The 16,270-nt window shown below is 49.8% G+C and overlaps 1 protein-coding gene across 1 annotated transcript in view; it reads left to right on the top strand.

Moving 5' to 3' along the window:
* The first annotated feature begins 541 nt into the window (after positions 1 to 541).
* Positions 542 to 16,270, top strand: part of KIAA1549 (KIAA1549 ortholog) — a 124,338-nt gene continuing 108,609 nt past the window's right edge. Inside the window, exons 1-2 of the mRNA XM_061166544.1 lie at positions 542 to 553; positions 634 to 1,474. Coding sequence (XP_061022527.1) covers positions 542 to 553; positions 634 to 1,474 — 853 coding nt within the window. The remainder of the gene's footprint in view (positions 554 to 633; positions 1,475 to 16,270) is intronic.

The raw sequence follows: 16,270 nt of genomic DNA, 5'->3' as shown, positions 1-16,270 counted from the left end.
TGGGCGTGCGTGGTTCTCTCCCCAGTCAGTTCAGTTCAGTCGCTCAGTTGTGTCCGACTCTGTGCGACCCCATGGACTGCAGCACGCCAGGCCTCACTGTCCATCACCAACTCCCGAAGTTTACCATAACTTATGTCCACTGAGCCGGTGATGCCATCCAACCATCTCATCCTCTGTCTTCCCCTTCTCCTCCTGCCTTCAATCTTTCCCAGCATCAGGGTCTTTTCCAATGAGTCAGCCCTTCGCACGAGGTAATGGAGTTTCGGTTTCAGCATCAGTCCTTCCAATGAACACTCAGGACTGATCTCCTTTAGGATGGATTGGTTGGATCTCCTTGCAGTCGAAGGGACTTTCAAGAGTCTTCTCCAACACCACACTTCAAAAGCATCAATTCTTCGGCGTTCTGCTTCAATTGATTCTGTAGGCGCCTTCTGCAGGCCTACTAGGTGCGCGATTTGCGGGTTTTCCGGGCCCAGAGCATCCTGTCTGTTCGTTTCCCAGTCACCTGGTCCGGAGGCAAGACCTGCAGGCGGGAGACAGGATGGGTAGGGCGGTGCGCGCGCTTTCCTCTCCTGCACGTCGGACTCTTGCAAAGGGGCCGCCGATTTCTCCTTCGCTTTGTGCCCGCTGCAGCCCCGAAGGCTGTCCTACCAACGCAGGAGCCCCACTCACACCTGCTGCCCCGCACCGACGGGAGCCAGAGGAGGAAAGAGGCGCGCCGCGCTCGCGCGGGCCAGGTTTTCCGGCTCTGGCCCCTCCTCGCGGCGCCCCCTCCCTCCGGCCGCCCCCGGGGGGCTGGACGCCGGGCCACCAGGGCGGCGGGACCCGGCGTTCGGTGCGGGTCGGGCGGCGCCGGCCGCCACCTGGTCCCAGGCCTCCCGCGTCCCGCGCGCCCCCTCCCAGGAGGCGGATCCCGGGGGGCGGGCCGGGCCCGGGCCTTGCGCCGCGCAGCCCCCGCGCGCCCGCGCCCGCCGCCTGGCCGCCCCTCAGGCAGGTTCCCGGCCGGCCGGGAGGTGGTGCTCGCCTCTCCGCGCCCGGGCCCGCGCGTTGCTGGGCAGCGCGTCGGAGGCTCCGAAGTGGGCGGAGCGGCGAGGCCGGCGTGCGGCTGGCAGCCCCCGTCCGTCCGCGGTTCCGGCCCCCGGCCCGCCCCCGCCTCGCCGGCCTCTCTCCGCGCCGGTGCGCGGCGCCCTGTCCCAGCCGCCGCCGCCGCCGCAGCGGCCGCCCCTCCCGGGCCTGAGAGCGCAGAGCCGCGAGGCCGGGCCGGGGCGCCGGCCGGGACTGCCGGGGGCGCGGCGCCGACGCCGAGGCGCGGCCATGGAGGGGAAGACCCGCGCCGGGGTCGCGCTGGTCCCGGGGCCGAGCGGCCGCGGGCCTTCCGCCCGCCGCGCCCGCCGCCGCCGCCGCCGCCGCTCGGGGCTGCTACTCCCCGGCCTCTGGCTGCTGCTGCTGGCCCGGCCGACCTCGTGCGCCCCAGGTAAGCACCGCGGAGACCCTCCGGCGCGACCCTGCCTTTCCTTTATCGCTGCTCTTTTCAAAATCCTGCTTTCCCCGCCCATCTTTTATTCTCCACCGCTCCCTCGCCCTCCTTTCTGGAGATGCTTTTCCATTCTCGTTGGGCCCAACAGATAAAGGCACGGAAAAAATAATACGAAAAAGCAAGCAGATTCTGGCCAATCTTGCCAAAGGTCTGCAAAGCTTATTCTGCTATCCACGGAACCCGAGGCGGGTCTGGCGGCTTCATCTCAAAATGTGTCTTTATTTTTCCCTGCAAAACGCAGGCACTGGAATTGTGTTTGTGCATGGCTGTATGAATATGGTTACAGCAAATTTGGGGAAATACTTGATGGTCGGGGCGAAAGGGTACATTCGGTGAGTGTGCTTTAAAGCAGTGTTGCATTACTCTGGGTGGCCCTGCGTCCCCCAGATGCAGGCAGCTGGCCGTGTCCCCCAGTGCACCAGGACACAAAGAACATTCAAAGAATATCTCTTGGAAAGCGCCCTGGCCATGGATCTTTCCAGGGAAATAGCTATTGCTGTTACTTCTGCAAAGGCATTAGTACAATAGAGTGTGAAAATATTGTGATTCTTAAGTGTCAGGGCATGAAAGGAGTAAGGGTTGTTTTTATAATAGAGGCAGTTTACTGACTGTTAGTCAGCGTGGAATTAAGAGGCATGATTTATGAAGAAGCATGTGGGCGGGTTTTGTTGTTGAGGAAATGATTTAATTCCTATTGCTCCTCTGAAATGTTTATTTGTCCACCCTGAGCATACACGCAGGATGGTCTGCAAACCGTCTCTGAACTGACATGATGCAAGCCGGTGATTGCCCCAGCGCGTGCTCGTGCGCGTGTACACACACACACACACACACACACACAAGCGCGGGCACACGCACGACCACTTTGGGGGCAGGAAAGGTGGAGTGAGCAGTGTGCAGAGCGGCTGCATGCTGAACAAAACCAGAAAGCTGTGGAAGCAACTCCAAACCCTCCCTTCTGGTGGGATCAGTGCCAGAGGACCGCCAAGTGGCTCTGGGAGGAAATGGAACACGTTTGAAGGTGTCCCTGGACCTCACTGTCGGAATTATAACCAGTGCCACATAGAGGATTGGACACAAAAGCACAGGAAGGGACTTGAGGGATCATAGACTGGAACTGCTCCTCTTACTGAAGAGGAAATTGAGACATCACTGACTTGCCCAAGGTCACAGGCTAGTTGGTGCCGAGCCCTCTGTTTTCCATTCGCCTTATGGCGCTTAACCTGTGAACTTAGGCACACCTGAGACCACTTCATAGCTTTCCCATAGCTGGGTGGAACCCTGCTCAGGGAGCCACAGCAGAACCAGGGGGGCAAAATGGGTCTCTTTCGGGCATTTGAAAGAGACAGCATTGCCTGACCCAGTGCCTCAGCTCTCAGTCTTGCTCCTGTGTGTTCTAGCCTGTGTGTTGAGAGAAATGGAGATCCTGGGCTTTACGTGAGAAGAGGTAATCATGAAGCAGGCTCTTGGCTTTAGTCAAGCAGTAAAGCCCATCTGATACTAATGGATTCATCTGTTAAGGGAAACGGCAAACTGATTGTTTCCATTTACTGAGTGCCGTCCTGTGTGCCGGGCGCCACATTTTATATACATGATCTGATACTCTGTGAGTTAGGCATTGTTATCCCCATTTTACAGATGAGAATACTAAGGCTGCAGGAGTTTGGGTTAGTTTGACTCCAGACTCCATGTACAGTAACCTCTATACAGCTTCCTCATGTGAATATGGCCATCTGGATGTGCTGTAGATGTTGTGGGTAATACAAGTAATTCTCTTGATAAATTTAAAGTAAATGGAGCTGTTTGTACTGTCCCTCCATAATTTTCTCTTCTCTAGTCTTTTCCTGTGCCGCGTAACCTCCAATGCAAACATTAAACGTGGAGACTTGAAAGTCATTTTATATCCACTCTAGAACCGACATCATAGAAGCAGAGACCTCATCCTTTCGCCGGTTGGTGTATTGGGCCCCTCAGGTTTGTATAGCTGCTTCTAGGCTGCATCATAGGATGGGAACTGAAGAAGGGGAGGACACGGCGCCTGTCCTCAGGGATCCTGTTGGGACCCAAAGCAGCTCATAAGCAAGACCAGACCCCATGTGGGCTGTCCCCGGGCAGGAAAGGCAGCAAGGGAAACAGCTTTCCAGGGAAGATCTCTTAAAAGGTGGCACCGATCCTCTGGAAGGCTGAGAGAGTGATAGTGGCGGAGGGTGACTTCCTAATGTGGGACCCTTGGGCATGGTGAGTGGCATGTGACCCTGAGGAGATGCTGCGTTTCAGCTGTCTGGCCCATGTCTTGTCTCTGTGCCACTGGGACCCTCGGGCTCCTCGTCCTGAGAATTGTATTTTCCCCATTGGAGTGAGGCTGGAGGAGGCTATGCCAAGCCCTGCTGTGCTGGTTCTCTTTCTGAAGAGTAAGTGGCATTAGAACGTGGCGTGTCTTTCTCCTGCCTTGGGTCTCCTAGGTTAGGCACTTACTTGTTCCTTCTGTGGCTGCCTGTAGACTCTCTCCTCCTTCCACAGGTTTGTCTTTGCTTGGTAACTTTGTTAAATGGAGTCCACCCTCCAGTTATCCCCATATTTCAGTCTTTATATAAATTTCTGTGTCTTATTGATTTCTTGCCTACTTCTGTTTCATTCAGTGTTTTAAATGTGCCCCCTCCTTTTTTTTTTTTTTTTTGGTTGGTTTAAACATTTATAAGTTTGGTCTTGACGGTTCACTGTTGTGGAAACAAGTTGTAATGCTTTGGACTTGTTTTTGAAAGGAGTGCTTTAGGAATCCTACATCCACCATGTAAAAAGAAAAGATTATATCCCACTTCTCCATTTTATTCAGGGGTAAGTCTTTCTTAAGATAATAGTTATTATGAAATTGAAACTTTGAAAATTATCGGAAGGTACAGATAACAGGTATCCTTAATCCCACAACCTATAGCTAACTCTGGAAGTAACTTTGTCTTTGCTTTGTTAACATAAAAAAAAAATTTGAATTTATGTATTTACTTTTTTCACTCAATATTTAACTTAAGCATTTCCCTATTCATGAAAAATTCACAGTTTCCATCCTAATAATTTACTCAATTATCCTTTTATTATTTCCAGCTTTTTTTTTCCTGTTATAAATAATGCTGTGATGAATAGGTATATAGGTAAGGCTTTGTCTAGATTTCTTTGTGTGTGGGCTCTTTTCCCCCCTTAGAATACATTTCCAGAAGAGAAATTAGACTACTATTTAGATCTAAATCCACCAGCCTGGATCTTTGCATATTTTGTTTGGTGTGCTGGGTGTCTAATACATGTCTCGGTAGGTGGTTGTTAAAGGAATCAGCTTCTTACATAAAACTGTAATGCTGAAATTACCCCAAGCAGTCTATGCAGTTTACTGTTTTACTTCATCACTGCCAGCATTGAGTGTTACTTTTAAAACTCTAGTTAATTTGTAACACATTGCTTTAATTTTTTATTACTTTTGAGTTGAATATTTTGTGTTTATTTTGTATTTGTAGTCTGTGAATTTTCTGTTTTTTCTTATTTATCCATGATATATACGTATAGTTTAGTCACTGAGTCGTGTCTGACTCTTTTTGACCCTGTGGACTGTAGCCCTCCAGGATCCTCTGTCCTTGGAATTTCCCAGGCAAGAATACTGGAGTGGATTGCCATTTCTAGGGGATCTTCCCGACCCAGGAATCCAACCCTCATCTCCGATATTGGCAGGCAGGTCCTTTATCACTAAGCCACCTGGGAAGCCATACACACACACACACACACACACACATATATGTAAATTTTTTTTAAAAGATAGCAACTGTTTTCCCCCCCTCCTTTTTGTTGCATTCTCCCCCTCCTAATGGATTTTCCTTTAAATTTTACATAGTTTTGAAATTTGATTATTTTGGTTAGCAAAATCTGCCATTTTGTTTTTTCATTGCATGTATGCTTAATGGCATGTTAACTTTTTATGTTACTTAATGCACTGTTTTATTATGAGTGTTTTCAGTTGAATATTTGCTATACTTCTTGAGTGGTGTAGTAGCCTATAAACGAAGACTTAGGTAAATGTTCTGAAGGTGTGATCTAGACCCCTGCATCATCACCATCCCTCGGGGACTTGGGGGTGCTTGTTAAGAATTTAGATTTCTGCAGCTCTCCCTTCACCTACATTAGAATCTTTGGTGTTAGTAACTGGGAATCTTCCTTTTTTCACAGCTTATTTTTAGGCACTTTGACCTTTGGAACTGCTGATCCAGATACCATAAACCCATAGTTGAAAGTTGATGGCATTTGGGGGATAGTCCACTTAATATCTTGCAATTGTTTTTTCACTGTTAGAACAATTGATTTAAAACCATGATGTTGAAACTGATTGGGATTCTATCTTGTTTGCTTGGTTGTCTCTGGGTTGAGAATCAAAGGGCATGGAGGAAGTCATTTTAAATCCTCACCTCCCCAGCCCCTTGGGAACAGCTGCTACAGTCTTTGTCAGGAAATGCCTCATTTAATCCTGAAAACAGAACCCAGCCAGGGGTTGTGAAAAGTCACCGGGGGCCTGGGAGCCACAGGTTTTTCTCTCAGTGCCCTGGGTGCTAGAGGCAGCTAATTACTGTAATTATAATTACACTAGGTTGATTTTCCCAGCTAGAAAGATGCTGTTCTCACTGATCTAATTTGTTTCCAAGTTGTGACCACCCACCTTTCATCTGCGGGCTTGCAGTGACATGATTTCTCTTTCATGTGCTTAGGCAGCACAATTTGTTGGAAAGTACACCGAATTGTGAGTTAGCAAACCTGAGTGTGCTCTTCTCAGCCGATGACTTGCCGTGTGTCTGTGGACAGGTTACCCTGTGCTGGGTTATCTCATCAGTGTAAGCAGGGTTCGCTGAGATGATCTCTGAGTACCCTTTAGCTCTTACATTTCAGGTCCACAGGTTGGATGCATGTGTTATAGCAACTGTCCAGCTTCTACCGAATGTCTGTGAGTGTCACCGTCTCACTGTCCTGTAGATGTTCTAGCTCAGTGACCTACTGAAGGCCATTGTGTTCAGTTCTTCTTAAAAAAAATACTCTTTCCTCCTGCATCCCCGCCCCCAGTACACCCACCGTGTTCATTTTCTCATGAGCCCCTGCATCCTAGGTCCATACTCCCACCCCACCTCATAAATCTCCTACTGAGAGCGCAGGCTGTGGACTTAGACTTAGGGGATCTTGAAAAAAACGGGAGCCCCTACAGATACAAGGAGGGCGGGAGGTGACCAGATTTGCCACTTATTGAGTTCATGGGGTTGATGGAGATTTTGAAAACATATATATTGACTTGGTTATGTTCATAGGCGTCATGGAAGAATCAGTAAAGCAGTGGTTGAAAATTTAAGAACGAGTAGAAGCACATAGAATCCCCAGTGGCTCAGATGGTAAAGCGGGAGACCCGGGTTCGATCCCTGGGTCAGGAACATCCCCAGGACAAGGAAATGGCAACCCACTCCAGTACTCTTGCCTGGAAAATCCCATGGACGGAGGAGCTTGGTAGGCTATAGTCCACAGGCTCTCAGAGTCGGACACGACTGAGCACATAGAAGTAACTGAAGGATAATTCTCCAAAGTGAGAAGCCCCTTTGGGCAGGCAGGCTTAACATAGCTTGCACAGGAGAGAAATAATAATGGGAGAAGGAACTGGAAGGGACTGGTGGGAGGTTGGGAGTGAAGCCTGAGGCGACGGGAGATAGCTGTGGTGTTGCCAGGGCACATGTGATGGCATTTGTCCTGTAGCATCTGACAGGCTGTGTGGGGCCAGGGGAGGTGGGCGGTTGGCTTGTGCCAGGGTTGGGAATCTTGGGCAGACGTGGTCAAAAGCCAAGGGGAGTGGGGGGATTTGTGAAGACATGGTCAGGTGGTGCGGTGCAGAGTCTGGGCTGGATGAGGAAGGAAGGGGAGGAGGAGGGGAGAAGGACTGAGAAAGGGGGTCTGGGGAGATCCCAGATAGCAGCGAGGTGGGAGGCAGGCTGGAGGGATGGCGGTTTCAGAAGTGAATCAGTGCTGCTGTTGGTCTCGGTTAAGGTTGTGGGGTGTGGGTGCAGGAGCCGGTTGTCGGAGTGGACCATGAATGCAGGCTCTGGGTGATTCCTCTGTGGGTGCCAGATTCGCTAGGAGTGAGGTGAGAGGACCGGGAGCTGGGCACTGAGTCTTCAGTAAATGAAGGGCCGTGACCGCCGCGGTGGGGAGGAAGCGGCCCTTTAGTCTCTCCACCCCTCTCTCCATCACCGCTGCCCCTGTCCAGGCTCCCGTCCTCTTCTCCCCCGTTACTGCTCTGGCTCCAGCCAGTTCATCTCCCTGCTTCAGCTGGAGGTCCTTGTGGAAACCAGGCTGCTCACGTCACATCATCACTTTCTCGCTGAAACAACTGGGGGGCTCCCACAGTTTCATGCTCCTTCAAGTCCGAGTCCACAGCCTGGGCGCTCAGGATGAGGATTGTGCCAGGGGTGGGAGCCGGGATGTGGGAGGTGGGCGCTCACGAGAACGTGGACACGGTGGGTGCAGGGTCTCCAGAGTACTTGTGCTGGAAAGGGCCAACGAGAGGGGGACGTGACAGGATCTGACGCCTGAGGGTCGCCTTCCTCACATCCTCCATGGTTTCAACCTCGGGATGCACTTGACGGTGACTGGCTGGCCGGGGGTGGGGGGTGTCGGGGGGGAGGCCAAGTCCTGCGTCTCTTCGGGGTGTGAAGTGGGTCGCAAGTTTGCGGAAGATGAAGAGGGGGCAGGTAGGGGCCCCCGAGTGCCGAGTGCCGGTGAGGAGGGGGTGGGCTGGAAGAGGAGAGGGATGGTGCTGGGAGGGCCGATGAAGGTGGGAGCGAAGACTCCAGGGCTTTGGGGAGGAGGGGACTCCAGGGAGAGCGGAGGAGAGCTGGAGCTAGGTGGTGGGGGGACAGGGGCGGGCTGAGGAGCAGGTGACCATTCCTGGGGATGGCGGATGTTCTCAGCCCTCTGCTGAGAAGAAGGCGGGTGTGAGAGGGGACGGCGAGTGTGAGGAAATACGCTAGCTTATGGAAGGAAGCCGAGAGGAGGTGAGTGGACGAATTGTCAGGTCTTAAATGGCGTGGGCTGCAGTTGGGGGGCCATCTTGGCAGTGGGCGAGCCGGACACCATCTGCTTGCCTTTCCTGGGAGCCCCGGCCGGATACGTGCAGTGACAGCTCCCCTGGGCGGTGGGTGGCCCATCCTGCCAGGGGGTCGGGGCCGGTCGGGGGCTCCCGCTCTTGGTGCCGGGCCGGTGTTGGTGACCCTGTGGAGTCCTGGGGAAGCCCTCCAGCTCCTTTCTTTGCTCTCGCGTCGGGGCCAGTGGAGGGAGCCCTGCCTCACCGTGATGCCGAGATTCACGTTGGAGCCACACAGCCTGAAGGGCCGTGTGAACACGGGACGCCCTGCACACACACAGCAAATGGGGAGCCCAGGAGACAGGAGTGAATGGCGGGGGGGTTGCTAGGCCTTTGTTCGTGCAGGTTACGGGGCATGGAGCGGCCCCCAAAGCTCCCCAGGAGTGTGTGAGGAAGGCCCTCGCCAAGCTCTGCTTGGATCTATGGAGTATACAATTTATGTCCAAGTGGTGCTAGTGGTAAATAACCCACCTGCCAGTGCAGGAGATGTAAGAGTCTCAGGTTCGATCCCTGGGTCGGGAAGATCCCCTGGAGGAGGGCACAGCAACCCACTCCAGCATTCTTGCCTGGAGAATCCCATGGACAGAGGAACCTGGTGGGTTGTGGTCCACAGGGGTCGCAGAGAGTTGGACACGAGAGGGACTTAGCACACTCAGGTTCGAGAAGCTCTGTCCTCGGCAGTGTGTCCTTGAGGATGGGTACATTTCCCAGACCTGGTTTCACCTATCAGTAGGGAGTCTTTAACTGGTAAAAATGCAGGTTTTAAGTTGGTTGGGAAGCAGGGAAGGAGCAGCAGCAGGTTCAGAACTGGGCTGGTGTCTGGCAGGTCGTGTAGCTCAGAACCGCCCCTGCTCCGTGTTTCCCCTCAGCCTGGGCCAGCTTGGAGGCCTTTTGCTCCATCCTAGGTGGCCCTGCACTGATCTCCAACCCCACGGATTACAGGAGCGCCTGGAGGTAGCTGAAGCAAACAAGTGTCAAAAGTGAGGCGAAGGTGGAAGCAACTCAGATGTCCATCAACAGACACGAACAAAATGCGGTCTGTCCGTACAAGGGACTTAGTATTCCTTCTTAGAGAAAAAGGGAAGTTCTGACTCAGGTTGCAACATGGATGGATCTTGACATTAATGCTAAGTGAAATAAGACAGTCACAAAAAGGACAAGGTACTGTGTGATTCCGCTTGTATCTAGAGTTGCCAGAATTGCGGAGACAGAAAGTAGAGTGGAGGTGGCCAGGGGCGGAGGGAAGGAGGGCAGGGGAGCTGTGTTCAGTGGGTGCCGAGTTTCACTTTTGCAGGATGAAAAGCGTTCTGGAGATGGGTTGTACAACCATGTGAATGAACCAAACGCTACGGTAAACTGTATGATATGTGGAGTTTTTTAAAATTGCAATTAAAAAAAAAAAACCTAAAGTGAGGCTGAATGGGAAATAGCTGGTCAGGTAGCAGGAGTGAACATTTGTCAGAGCTGGGATCCACGGTGGCCTGAGGGCAGGGCCGGAGCACAGGATGGGTGCTGGCTGTGGGAACGTGCTGGCTGACACAGGTGACCAGCAGAGGCCAGACCTGATGGGGACAGGTCGGCGGCTGGTGGCTAGGACAGCAGTCACATTCCCTGCTCTTGGCCCTAAAGCATCATCAAGGATCTCCAGGCTTCTCAACTTCAGGACTGATTCACCTCACCTCACTTTCCTAGGTGGCGCTAGTGGTAAAGAAACTGCATGCCAATGCAGGAGATATAGGCGTCACGGGTTCCAGCCCTGGGTCCGGAGGATCCCCTGGAGGAGGGCATGGCAACCCACTCCAGGATTCTTGCTTGGAGAATCCCATGGACAGAGGAACCTTGTGGGCTTCGGTACATAGGGTCGCAAAGAGTGGGGCACGAATGCAGTGACTAAGCACGCACCTTCACCTTATACTTTATCTCTCACCTCACCTTTCACCTCTCACCTCGTTTCACCTCACCTCAAAGCTTCCTACCTCACCTGTCACCTTCCTCTTTCACCTCACTTTTCACCTCTCAACTCCTCTCACTCCCCCCGTTTTGTTGGAGGATAGGCTGGGGACAGGGCTGGGAGGGGGTTGAAATTTTCAGCCTGGGCCAGGATAGAGTCTTTAAGAATTCATAAAACCAGATTCTTCTTCCTTGCCCTTGCATTGGGCTTTTAAATATTTGGATGCATTTTCAGACTTATAATAGCCTTATTTTTTCCCGTCTATTCTGATTATACAAATGGTATGTGTTTATTGAACTAATCTGTACTTACTGTTCTCTGTGCCTGGAACATTCTTATCTCAGCTGTGATCTCCATGGTTTACGGGCGCCCCTTCCTTCAGGTCTGTGCTCAGACCTCATGTCATCAGAGACGCCTTCCCTGACTCTGTTTTAAAGAAACCGCAGCCCTTCCCGAATTCCTTGCGTCTGACCCTGCCTTGGTGGTCTCCACGGCGCTTGGCACCACCTTCTCCGTGTCTGCTTCTTCTGTCTCCCTCCAATACAGAGTAAGCTCGGCGGGGCCCGCCTTGGTCTGTTTTGTCCTGTGTTGTTTCTCTGGGTAGCAGATCCTTCTTGAGTGCCTACTCTGCGCAGACCCTGCCCTGGGCCCTGGGGATGCCTCCGTGAACAAAGGTAATTTCATGGCGTGTTACTTGTTGGTAAATGCCGTGAAGAAATGGAGCAGGTAGAGGGCTTGGGAGCGAGGCATGGAAGCGGGAGTCCAGTGGCGAGGGAGGCCTCGTTGAGCCCGTGGCTGTGTTAATTGCTGGGGCCTCCATCATGAAGGGCCACAAAAATGGCAGCTTAAACAGCAGAAATTGATCGCAGCCCCGTGCTGGATGCTAGAAGTCCCCTGTCTGCAGGGCCGTGCTCCTCTGAAGGCGTGGGGTGGGGAGGATCTGTCCTGTCCTCTCTCCTGGATTGTCTCTTGGCTTGTGGCAGCGTGTCTTCAATTTTTCCCCTTTCTGTAAGGACAGCCATTGGATTGAGGGCCCACCATACTCCAGTATGACTTCATCTTAGCTTCTAACATCTTCAGTGACCCTGTTTCCAAATAAGGTCACATCCTGAGGTACTCGGGGTTAGGACTCCAACCTGTGAATTTGGGGACGGGGGACATGGTTCAACCTGAGACAGTCGCATTTACTCTTAAGATTTGAAGGAGGCCAGGGGGCCAGCCAACTAGCTCTTTGGGGCACAGTGTTTCCTGTGGATGAAGCAATCAGTGTAAAGACAGGAGTGTGCCAGTGTTCGGGGAGGGATGGGAGGAAAGCCAGTGTGCCCAAAGAAGAGAGGGTGGAGATGGGGAGTGGAGACAGGGGCTCAGATGTGGGAGAAAGTGAGTGTTGGGTGGAGCATCATAGGTGTCATCATCATCACCCCCAGTAAGGTGAGAATTAGAGGAGGGATGTGATGAGGCTTAACGCGTCAGATTTATGGCACATTAAATGCATTCTGATAGTACAAAAAGATGAAAGAAAGTGAAAACCACCCCAGATCCCTCTACTCAGAGATAACCACTATACCACTCTGGTATCTCTCCTTTCAGACTTTTTTAGCATGTGTAAGCACATACACATGAAGGAATGGTACTGTCTTCTATGTGTTGTTTGCTAACTTCTTATCACTTTACACTTGCTCATAGAACCTTCTTGTCAGGAAATATAGGTCCACATCATGATTTTACTCAATGCTGTGGATGTTCTATACTTTATTTAATCGGTTCTCTGTTGATGGATAATCACATCTCTTTCAGCTTTGGTGTGATTAAAAAACACTGCTATGAGCGTCTTTGTGTGTCTATCTTTATACACTTTTCTAACTATTTCCTTAGGATAAATTCCCAGAAATAGAACTGCTGGACTAGACAGTATTCATATGTTAAATTTTAATATATATTACCAAATTGGTCTCTCAAAAGGTTGAAGCAATCAGTGTTCTCCCTAGGAGTGAATTGAGTGCCAGTTTTACTCCACCTTTCTATATAACAGATTGTTCCCAATCTTTATTATCTTTGCCAAAATCGTAGGTAAAAAACATCTCCTTTAAAGTTGCACTTCCTTGTTTGTTAGTAGGCACTCAGGCCTTTGGTTTTTTTGTTTTGTTTCTTAAAGCCTTTTTTTTTTTTTTTTTTTTTAATATGGACCATTTTTAAAGTCTTTATTGGATTTGTTATAATATTGCTTCTATTTTATGTTTTGGTCTTTTGGCCACGAGGCATGTGGGATCTTAGCTTCCTGACCAGGGACTGAACCCTCACCCTCTGCGTTGGAAGGGGAAGTCTTAACCACTGGACCACCAGGAAAGTCCCCTCAGGCCTTTGATTGAAGCCCCCTTTGTGTTCCTTTCTCTGGTTTCCCTTGTAGAAAGCTCAAGGCTAACCTGGGAGTAATAATACCCAACAATTGTAGCACGCTAGGTGCGTGCCAAGCATTGTGTTAGGCACAGTGTATCTTGTTTAATGTATATCAGAACTCTAAGAGGTAGGCACTGTTATTGTCCCCATTTTACAGATGAGAGAAATAAAGGTTAGAGATGGTCACACACTTGCTCAAGGTCATACAACTAGTAGCAGTCCTCCTCACCCTGGGGGTTTCTTTTGCTCTGGGTCTAGTTAGAGAATGACTCCATGATCTCTGCTGTTGAAATGCCGGCTCACAGGCTTTGCTTGCTTGGTCGAGTGAGCTCTATGGACCCAGAGCTGCGGTCACAGCCAGCTGTGGCCCTCGCCAGCCCCCTGCCTGTGTCAGATGTCCTGGCTCTGAAGGCCAGCCCAGGGCTCAGCACATATGGGAAGGTGCTCACCAAATAGTGGTTAAGAGAAATGAAGGAGGCAGGCTTTTGAAAGTTAGGATATTATGTGAAGGTGCCATTTTTTTTTTTTTACTTTAGCATATTAAAATTTTTTGAAAGTTTCAGAAAGTTAAAATTCATATTATGAACCCATATTCCATATCCTCCAACACAGAGGATAAGTGTTTTCTTAATACCAAGTGACATTTTCTTACTGCATTTCCTTTTGTATCATGTCCTGGATCATATCCTTGTGGTTTTGATATTTCTGCTTTGTTTTCGACTATATTATTTAGCTGTGGCTTGTTTCTGATAGCAGAGTGTGTGGGTTGTTATACATCCTCTTTGTTAATAAATTGGTGTATGACACTGGTTTAAAATCAATTTCTCATTAACTTTGAAATTTTGGTGGGAGGAAGTCAATGCCTTAAAATTAATACATTGTTTGAAACCCAACCTGAGCACCAAGCTGTCCTACTTTCATTGTTTTATATGCCCCTTGAGCCTTTTTAGCTCTTAATAAGACACAGTGTATTCATACCTTGAGTTCTTGTCTGGATCTGGCTTTAAAGTTTAACCTTCTAAATAATTTCCAGGAATCTTAGGCCTGAAACTGTTTTGCCTATTTTTTAATCAGTGTTTATATTGACTTTGACCATTGACATCTTCCAAGTTCCTCTTCTCCTTCTTACAACTTAGGGTTCAGCTCCCCATGAAAACAAAACAACATATACTTGTAGAAAATGTATTCCGCCAGTCAGGATAAACTAGTTGTGTTGCAGAAACAACCCTCAAACTTCAGTGGCTTTCATTCTGTGTGTTTGACTCCACCATCTGATTTTACCCTTTACTTCTTTCCTGCACCTTTTGACTTTTGTCTGGCTCTAGAAATTTTGCTTTCTTGGTTCCTATGTTTGTTTTCATCTTCATCTTGGGTTTTCCAGTGCATGTCTGGGGTAAACCAGATGTATGGAGGTTCCCTTTATTTATACATGCATACATTATTCAGCTAACTTTTTTTTTTTTTTGCCGTGCCACACAGCTGATGGAATTTTAGTTCCTCAGCCAGGGATTGAGCCCAGACACTCGGCAGTGAGAGGGTGGAGTTCTAACCATTGGACTGCCAGGGAAATTCCCTCAGCTAACATTTTTTTTTTTTTCTGGAGCACTCACTACCACTTGCTGAATGCGCTAGACGTGAGGATATTAAGAATAACATGACAGTCAGTCATGGCCCCAAGGAACTCCATCCAGTAGAAGAGAGAGTGCTATGCATAAATAACTATCCAGCAGTGTGCTAAGTGCTATAACAGAAGACTGCAGTGGTGATACAAAGAAGTCAGTAACTGGTGGTAAACGTAGGGTTGAAGAACTGTGGGATATTTTGTTTTAAGATGGGATGGACGATGGAACATTCTTTTAGTGCTGAAGGGGAGCATTGTTTCAGTTATCTCTTGTTGCATAACAGATCACCCCAACATTGAGTGGTTTTAGACAGTAATGGCATTTTATTCCTAGTGATTCTGTGGGTCAGGAATTTGGACAGGGCTCAGACGGGCGATTCTTCTGCTCCATGTAGCCTGGACTGTGGTCCCTGACTTGGCTTGTGGTTGGTACTGGAACTTCCAAGAGGGTTTCCCTCCTCTGTCTAGTGTTGTTATGCCCTTCCACATACCTTCCCGCTCTCCTCCCACGTGGCTGTCGTGGGCTCCCTCAAAATGTAGTGGTCTCAGGATGGCAGGACATCACATTTGGCTTTCAAGAGGGATAAAGCAGAAGCTACCAGTTCACTTAAGATCTGGGTTCCCCTGCTGCATTCTTTTGGTCAGAGCAAGTCACAAGGCCAGCCCAGATTCAAGAGGAGCAGGGAATAGTAGCTAACCATTGGTGGATGGAACAGCATATGCTTATGAAGTGATGGTGATCATCAAGATTATCTACCACAAGCACAAACTGGTTGAGGATAAAGGAGGAAAAGGTAAAATCACCAGGGCAAGTTCTCAGAAGAGACACAAGTAAATTATAAAAGCAATAGCAATTATAATAACTTGTTCGTCGTCCAGTCGCAAAGTTGTATCTGTCTCTTTGTGACCGCCCCCATGCAGCACGCCAGGCCTCCCAGTCCCTCAGTATGTCCCAGAGTTTGCTCAAGTTCATGTCCACTGAATCAGTGATGCCATCCAACCATCTTATCCTCTGCTGCCCTATTATAATAGCTAACTCATATTTAATGTGCACTTACCACGTGCCAGGCATTCTTCTAGCCACTTGACATGGATTAATAGTATTATTTTGTCCTGGCAACAACTCTATCAGCTACAACTAACTATTAACTCCATTTTACAGATGAGGAAACTGGTACCCAAGAAGATGAGGAACCTCACCTTAGGTCACACAGCTAATAACTGGGAGAGGAAGGATTCAAACTCCGGGGCACTCTTGGACAGGAAGAATGGTGCTGCTTCCACTGAGCCAGATGGACTGGAGGGAGTGATGGGTACAGGTGTGGGTGGGTGCAGGTGAGGGGTGTGGAGATGATGCTGTGGAGGAACTTAGTTTTCTTTTTGATGGTAGGATGGTCATCACTTCAGTGTAATGGGGCAGGGGCAGGTTGAACTTTGTGCAAAAAGTGGTTTTTAAGTGTACTGTCTGTGGATCACAGCAGAAAGAGCAGAACAGGAAGCCATAAGGCACATCGTCTGTACTCTCTCCCATGCCGTGGAGTTCCAGGGGTCAACTCTGCTGCTCCTGGACCTGGTAGCCCCATCAGCCTTTGACAATTGAGGTTGGGACACCACTCT

Source organism: Dama dama, chromosome 18, assembly GCF_033118175.1.
Source record: "Dama dama isolate Ldn47 chromosome 18, ASM3311817v1, whole genome shotgun sequence".
In the NCBI taxonomy this organism is placed as follows: Eukaryota; Metazoa; Chordata; class Mammalia; order Artiodactyla; family Cervidae; genus Dama; species Dama dama.
This window is presented reverse-complemented; position numbering and strand designations above follow the sequence as displayed.